The 8,616-nt window shown below is 32.8% G+C and overlaps 2 protein-coding genes across 3 annotated transcripts in view; one reads left to right on the top strand and one right to left on the bottom strand.

Moving 5' to 3' along the window:
• The first annotated feature begins 1,432 nt into the window (after nucleotides 1-1,432).
• Nucleotides 1,433-6,257, top strand: LOC108763897 (protein phosphatase PTC7 homolog). Its single transcript, XM_018511819.1, has 5 exons — nucleotides 1,433-1,889; nucleotides 3,920-4,099; nucleotides 4,197-4,395; nucleotides 5,257-5,513; nucleotides 5,819-6,257. Exons 1-5 carry the CDS (start codon nucleotides 1,640-1,642, stop codon nucleotides 5,866-5,868), a joined length of 936 nt encoding a protein of 311 aa, XP_018367321.1. The 5' UTR covers nucleotides 1,433-1,639; the 3' UTR covers nucleotides 5,869-6,257.
• Nucleotides 6,258-8,115: 1,858 nt separating this feature from the next.
• Der-2 (Derlin 2) overlaps nucleotides 8,116-8,616 on the bottom strand; it is a 4,085-nt gene continuing 3,584 nt past the window's right edge. Inside the window, exon 6 of one of the 2 annotated variants that reach the window (XM_018511853.1) lies at nucleotides 8,116-8,487. In XM_018511853.1, coding sequence (XP_018367355.1) covers nucleotides 8,376-8,487 — 112 coding nt within the window. In that variant the 3' untranslated portion in view covers nucleotides 8,116-8,375. Of the gene's footprint in view, nucleotides 8,492-8,616 lie in introns of both variants that reach the window. The other variant, XM_018511854.1, reaches the window with a different exon arrangement.

Below are 8,616 nucleotides of genomic sequence, written 5' to 3'. Positions count from 1 at the left end.
AATCACAGTCGCTTATTCTTCTCGGATTCGACTGTAATTGGTCAATTTCTTACGGCTTAAGGCTTAAAACACCTATTGTAGATCCGGAGTAAAGCCCATGACACATTCAAGAACGTAAGAAAGTAAGAAATTGACCAATCACAGTCGAATGTGAGAAGAATAATCGACTGTGATTGGTCAATTTCTTACTCTTACTTCTTACTCCGTGTATTGTAGACGGGCCTTTAGGCCGTAACACGCAAGCAAAAAGTGAATTGACCAATCACAGTAGAGACCGTAAGGCCAGTAGCGAATCCAATGTAAAGCGGGGAGCACAGACTCTTGCATAACGCATAACACATGAGGCATAAGAATATGTACCAATCGAAGTTCTCCGTTTCTTTCCCTTCCATATAATAGAGAATTCTGGTTGGTTCAATTTCTTATGCCTCATGTGTTATGCGTTATGCAAGAGTCTGTGCTCCCCGCTTTACGATTTCCTTACTGATTACATCTTACGGACTTACGTTTTTCTATGTGCTCCCGGCTTAAAAAAGTGTCTAAGGCCCAGTTCTACTCTTGCATAACGCATAACACGTGAGGCATAAGAAATTGAACCAACCAGAGTTCTCTATTACATGGAAGGGAAAGAAACGGAGAACTTCGATTGGTACATATTCTTATGCATTACGTGTTAGCCCGGATCCTCATACGGACAACAGCGCTTTGACACCAAACGCTGATTGGCGAAAAACGAGTGATGGGGGTAAATTTTACCCCCACACTCGGCTTTTCACCAATTAGCGCTTTGACACCGAACGCTGATTGGTGAAAAACAGGTAATGGAGGGTAAATTTTACCCCCACAACCGGCTTTTCACCAATTAGCGCTCTGTGTCAAAGCGCTGTTGCCCGTATGAAGATCCAAGGTTATGCGTTATGCAAGAGTCTGTGCTCCCCGCTTAAGAGTTAGTCCGGATCTACAATAGGGTTTTAAGCCTTAAACCATAAGAAATGGGCGAATCACAGTCGCTTATTCTTCTCGGATTCGACTGTAATTGGTCAATTTCTTACGGCTTAAGGCTTAAAACACCTATTGTAGATCCGGGGTTAACCGTGAGTTGTGGAACTGGGCCTAAGGATATTGCAATTGGAAAGCACCCTATGCCCTATAGCACTTCTCTAGTTTCTCGTATGCGATACTTTTCAAGAATAGAGGCCCTGTTCGCATTACTTGAAATTCCCCAAATTTTTGAACTTAAAAGGTCTGTTCACGTTGTTTAAAATCTCCAAAAATTTGTGAACTTAAAATGAGATAGATATATATTTTTGCGTTGAATAGAGAGAAAACGAAGATGCTGAGTGCAAAAAGTGTAAGCAATGCAAAAACAGACTATTCGTAGCCAGCTTCGCGTCGCACGATTCTTCGTCCGCGAAAAGAGAGAGAGTGAGAGGGGGAGGGAGAGAAGAAACGGGAGAGAAAAAGGATGGCAATAACATCGAAACGACTGTGAGTCGGCGAGATAATTGTGAGCCGGAAAGTGAAACGGAACAAGCAAAAGGAATGTGTGTCGTGATGCTGTCGACTTCGCTGATGCTGATCATACGCTGGTTCTCATCGTCGTCATCGTGAGTGGTGATATCCGTGAATCAAAATTGCGATGCAATCCATCTACTGGACTGGACGATTGCTATCACGCGCGCTCTGGAACGGCATCGCGAGCTACAGCTCTGCGTGCAGTAGCGAGCAACAGTCAAGCACGGCTATCGTGAGCAGCAGGCGCCACGAGGCCTCGCTTGTCTCCGCCGTGTGTGGTTTTCCGAAGGACTTTGCCCGGAGCCGGATACGTAGGGGCCAGTTTGGCGACGATGCCTGGTTCACTGCTAGATTCAGAACAACTGAAGTCATAGGTGGGACCAAAGAGCCTGTGATCGCATTCCTTTAAGCTTACATTATGTATACTGTGTGTGTTGGAAGTTTGTTTCTTCCAGTTGCATCTTCAAGTTTTCTCCATGTCTTTCTTTTTTTCCAAATCCTATGCATCTATTTAAAAATCTAACGAAAGGCCTAACAATAAGATAAAATAGCTAAGGGATTTCACTTTAGCCTAATCTATAACGTGTTCTTTGCTTCGTTTTCTTGCTTTTTATCTCATGCCTTTTTTCCTTTTTTTTTCTTTGCGACCGTTTTAATGACAATCGCATTTCTTTCATGTGTTTCTTGTCTCTTCCGAATTCATCAATTTTTATCTCGGACATCAGAAAACTAAAAAATTAGATAAGATGCAAAAAGGCAAAAAGTAAAAAATGGTAAAAAGCAAAAAATAGAAAACAAAGAGCTTATTGTAAATTAGGCTTTTAACTATTTTTAATTTTTTTCTTTTCATCTCTCTTCAAATCTTGTGTATTGTTGTTTCAATCTGATTACGGATGATTTATCCTGTACTGGAAAAAATGGACTAAAACATTTTACAATTGCATAATCATATTTGTAAGTAGGTGTAATTGTAAAAAATCACAATCAAATATGAGGACAATATTCAACTGTGATACATCAATTCTTACAACTACCAATTACTTGCAACTACACTATACAATTGTAGAATGGGATTTACACTTTGTTTCTAAAAGGACATGGGTTTACTGGCAATAATGTAAAATTCGTGAATCACTTAACAGATAATTCAGATTTCAAATATGCTGTTGGAAAAAAGATCCATTTTTTTTAATTATATTGTTATAATATGTACTTGCTATACTTAAAATGAAATAAGTATATATTCATTGGATCAAAGACAGAGAGAAGTATAAAAAAAAAGAAAAATAAAGATTGTAAAAAAAGTGAAGAAAATTGCAGCCAAAAAGAATATGACTTTAGATTTGGCATAAAACTACATTTTAAAAGATGATAAAATACATATATATATTTTCTCATTTGTCAGGTATATGTAGTATTCAGTTGAACTTTTTGCTGCACTTTCTGCACTTTCCTACAGTTTTTGTCCTTTTTTACTTAAATAAAAAGACTTCTAATATACTAAATATGACTAAAAATTTAAGAATCTATAACTTTTTAAGGCTCAGCTGCACCAGGTTACTTTGACTTGAAGCGAGGCTTAAAGCTCTCTCTGTCTCTATCTCTCTTTAGGCTTTAAAATGAGGTAAAGAATTTTAAGTCTTGTTTAAACTCAAAATAACGTTGATGCAACCAAACTTAAGTGACTTTATCATCAGTAATTCTTTCATAAAGCATTATTTTTTAAATTTATTTTATATATACTGATTTTTTTGCTCTCTTTAATATATGGACATCGTATTTATACATTTTATTTTAAATATAGAAGTTTAATATCTTTAAATAAAGGTACACATACAAGAAAAACAAACATGTTCACTTTAATTTTTTAATATAATTTTTGCTTCAAATAGATAATTATTCAAAATAATGTTAGACATTTATATACATATTTATTAAGTATAAAGTATTTAATTAATTATACTTCATGTATGTCTATAAAAATGCATAAATACTGTATCTTTTTGATATAGATATAGTTTATTTAAAATATTTATAAAGTACTTAGGCCCGATTGCAGCAACGTTACTTCAATTTTAAGCAAGGCTTAAATTCTGTCTGTCTCTGTCTCTCTTTTACTTTAAAACGAGACAGAGAGAGTTTTAAGTCTTGCTTAAAGTCAAAGTAACATTGGTGCAACTGGATCTTAATAATTTAAAGTTAACAATTCTATGTGCATAGATGATTCTTATTAAAATATCCAGATTTTGCTTAAAACTATATAATTATGTTAACTATATGATGTATATACATTTTGTTTTCAAATTTTTTATTTTTAGGTTAAGTTTTGTACATGAAAATATAAAATTGACCAGCAGCTTTTTCAGATACTTGCTTTATACAGGTATTATTTGTTATGCTTCAGGTGTGGCTGATGGTGTGGGAGGATGGCGACACTACGGAATTGATCCAGGAGAGTTTTCTAATTTCTTAATGAGAACGTGTGAGAGGCTAGTCTCCATGGGTAGATTCACACCTACAGAGCCAGCTGGCTTATTAGCACGTAGTTACTATGAATTGTTAGAAAATAAACAACCAATATTAGGTAAACAAATTGCTTTCAGTAAAAAAATTAGAGATAAAAAAATATTCAGAAATGTTCTAAAATTATGTTAGTCATTGATTATTTCTTTGGCTTATAGGTAGCAGTACCGCGTGCGTAATAATTCTCAATAAAGAAACGAGCAGCATTTACGCAGCCAATATAGGAGATAGCGGTTTTGTAGTCGTACGAAGGGGAGAAGTAGTACATCGGTCCTCAGAGCAACAACATTACTTCAATACTCCTTTCCAATTGTCATTGCCACCTCCAGGACACTCTGATCTAGTACTTCGCGACAGGTAGATTATTTATTATTACGTATCTATTGATATATTCTGCTTATATGTATATCTGTATATTTTTATATATTTATGTTATATACGAGATTGCCGTAAAAAGTTATTTTTTAAGGAGTTAGATTGGTGTAAAATTTTTTAAAATTCAAAAAAATTTTTTTGCTTTAAAAAGTAGTTTGAAACCTGTAGAATATGAAACAAAAGGTCTCAATTATAAATTCGAATTAGTTTATGTGTTACAAAGCCTACAAAATTTGCATTATATGATATAAAGATTATGTTGTAGAACTAATGTGTTTTTCGCGAAACCTTGTTTTTCAAAACAGTGTCGAAGGTTTCTCAGGATGTACTCATCGGATTGACTTGAATTTTGATTTTTTTATTATCTTTATAGTATTCTCCAAGCATTGATCGAGAATTTTTACAATATCATTATTATTTTGCAAGATACTAATAAATTAATTAACAATATTTGTGCCAAGTCAAACCAAAAAAAATTTTTTTTTAGTCAAATTTTAATAAATTTTGAATAAGCTCGGTCAATACTTAGGGAATACAATACACTTCAGTAATATTTTTTTTGTTTTTAATTCATATGATCCAATATGGCGGAATCAACGACACCAATGACTAATGCGAAAAAAATTGATCTTTCATAATATTTTAATAAGTGGTGTTAAGATTATTATTTTTCCTTTTATTTTGCGTATTTTATACCTTTAATGTGTACTTGAATAAGGTACCAAACAAAACACAAGTCTGCAGCTTTTTTATTTCTTCGGCAATCCACGCTTAAAAATTACCTATTTTTACAGCTGGTCACACCGGTCTAACCCCTTAATAATTATATTCCTTTCTTTTCAGTCCAGAATCCGCCGACACTTCGAGTTTTGGTGTCGAGGACGGCGATGTGATCCTTCTGGCAACCGACGGAGTATTTGACAATGTGCCTGACCAGTTGCTAGTCACCGAGATGCGTAAAATTGAAGGTGAAAGAGATCCAACGAAAATACAATGCGTCGCTAACACGATAGCGTGGATGGCACGTCGTTTAGCTTTTGATGGCGCCTTCATGTCTCCGTTTGCTCAAAATGCCCGTGAGAATGGGATCGATGCAATAGGTATGTAAAAAAAAAGTACTAATTATTTATGTCGTATTTTAAGTAGCATTTTTTAATAACAAAAAAAACCGCTTTCTATAAAAATATCTTGAAAAGTTATAAAAGAAACTCATCATATACAATTTCTCATTATTTCCCTCCCACCCCTCTCTCTCTCTCATAGAAGAAATTTAATATTAAATGAAAATTTTGTTTTACTCATTGCGCTTGGACTTAATTCACTAACATAAATAAATAAATGTAAAAAGTTTCAATTCAAGGTATTTAATAAAAAAGCATGAAAAGATAGATTTTGAATCTTTCAGGTGGTAAACCAGACGACATCACAGTGCTTTTAGCAACAGTGGCGATATGATAAAAATAATAAGAAACAAGTGTACAATAGAGCCCTGATGATCATTGTATTATAGTCCATGTCATTGCGTATATGTATTTAGTTATACATCATTATATTAATCCTATTACGCTAATCATTTATTATTTAAATCGAAATAAATGGTTTTATAAAATCATTTCTTATACTGCTCATTATTATTTTCTTTACAACTCTTTGATAATTATTAACTATTAAATTCAAGGAATACATTGTGCGATGGAAAAACATCCTATGATCCTGGAAGCCAAAAATACAAGAAAAGATAAATATGTGCAAATTTAATAGCGTTTTACTGGCAGAACTGGTGCACATTAAAGCTGTTATACATTAACCTAATCTGACTGAGATATCTCAATTAATAAAATACCCAATATATATTTTATCAAATACCACAACAAAATGTATTGAGGATTTCGCGTGGTTTAATTCGTTTCTATATTTTTATTAAACGTATATCTTTACGTCGATTTGTGTACAACGGCTTTAAAGTGCACTGAGTGCGTACCAGCTCTGCCATTGAAAAACACTATAAGAAATTAAAACGATAGACATTCGAATTTAGTATTCAAAAGAAATAAATAATTTAAAGGATTTAAAATCCCCAAGGATCTTAGAGAAATTGGAATTATTAGAACTATTAGAACAACGATAATTATTCCTCGCAATTGTGTGGGAGTACAAAAAAAAATTTCTTATTTCTTTGCTTAAATCAATACACTATAAAATATATTTGCATTAACATTCGGAGGTGACCTGTGTTAAAAATTCACGACTGTTTAGCTTAAAATCATAACTGCACATAGCACTCGCGAGAATCACAGAAAAAGTTACATCCAAACTAATTATTAATCGTACTTGGAAAAAATAATCCACCTTTTCTAAATAAGAGAAAAAAATTTCAAGATACAAAACTACACTAAAACTTAATTCACACTTTAAACAATTCTGTATAGTAATTGACTATATAATAGATTGGTCCTAGAAAAAAAACCATTACCTTTCCATCATCCTCGTAATGAAAAGGTAACGAAAAAAAAGAAGCGATAGTTATTAACTATCAATGCAAAATCTCCGTTGTATTCATATAGTACATAATATACACGTATGAACAAAGTGTGGGAAGTGTATATATATTATTTTTTCAGTTTTTTTTTATATTTAACGATTTGTACTTTGTAGATGTTACCTATAGATTACACTTCGCTACGATAATAAATATAAATAAATGCTTTAGTACAATTTAAAATAGTCTCCTTGTCACAATGGCATTTTTTCTCTCTTTCTTCCATCGATACTTGCAAGAACTATGAGCACGATTAGTGTATCACAAAATTACCACCAATCGCAAATATCTTACAAAAGTGACATTCTCAATAAATCTAATTAATTTGCGAGTGGAAAATTACAATTTCTGTGCTGAACCGGAAGTTTATTCTCTAGCGACAGATGGGTATAACCTTTGGAATGCTAATTCAGTTGCATTCGCGTACATTAAAATTTTATTTCTATCGAATTAGAGAATTTTAAATTCTGCAGCAGATATAGATCTGCGGGATACGACAAACTTTAATATTTATTATTACTAAAACATTTTACTCGATACATATGTTTAGAATGAAATAAGCTACTATATACGACATTAGGATCGTATAAACAGCTTATAGACTGAAATATCTAATAACAACTAAAATTACTAATCTTACAATTCAACTCATTTCAAATTTAATGAAGAATCTATGGTTGAAAAACAAAATAAAGTTCGCGGCCTTCTGTTTGCGGTATTCCGAATAAAACAATTTAATTCATATTTTCTGTAATAGCACTAGAAGCGCAACACTTAGCTTCCAAAGCTAGTATCAATAGAATCTGAATTCTGTACGTAGATACGAGTATCGAAAAATACATATGAATGTGTAAATGGAATTTAGGGAAATCAATAAAGTTTACTGATTATTTAAGTGCGTTTCTCTGTAACTTTTTTGACTATATGCAGAGTGTATAAATACTCGCGCGTTTTCTCATGTCTACAAATGTCTTGAGAAGTTCATCAACAATTATATACAGATACTAAGACTCAAAAATTTAAAAAAATAATAAATATAAAAGAAAGACCAATACTTGGTCTGTAGTTCTTTCTTTTATATTTATTAATTCCTTGAAAACTATAACTTTCCTTCGATGACAATTTGATTATTATTAAAGATTATTAATCGCAATCTTTAAGTAAAATCTTATATAGGTATCGAATTTTTATTTAAAAAAATATCAGCTTATGCTTTTATTATGTTTTTCGAAAGATCTTTAATGAAATGAAATCGCTCGATCTCTTATACACCCTATACATATATTATCTTTTACGTGTATCTCGTTATACATCTTTGTATACAAACCCGGACACTAAAAATTGTTATATATAATTCGAAAGGAACGATGATAGCAACGTCCTCGGACAATTCAACGTAAGAAACGGCATCAAGAAGAGAATGCTAAATTTTTCGATTATTGTACATTGGCTTCTTGTCCCCAATTGAAGCCGCCTGGCCGGTCTTCTGGTGGTGGCATATAATCTGGATCCTCAGGATATGCATCAAACAAAGTCTTTCTAAGAAAGAAAAATTATATTATTTCTTAAACTATAGAAATCAAAGCCTTAAACGGTCTAGCTGGATCTTAATGCTTGTATGATTCTTATATGAATTTATATACTACGTATGTAGTCCCCAGAAA

The sequence above is a fragment of the Trachymyrmex cornetzi genome, unplaced genomic scaffold (genome assembly GCF_001594075.2).
Source record: "Trachymyrmex cornetzi isolate Tcor2-1 unplaced genomic scaffold, Tcor1.1 scaffold388, whole genome shotgun sequence".
NCBI lineage: Eukaryota > Metazoa > Arthropoda > Insecta > Hymenoptera > Formicidae > Trachymyrmex > Trachymyrmex cornetzi.
This window is presented reverse-complemented; position numbering and strand designations above follow the sequence as displayed.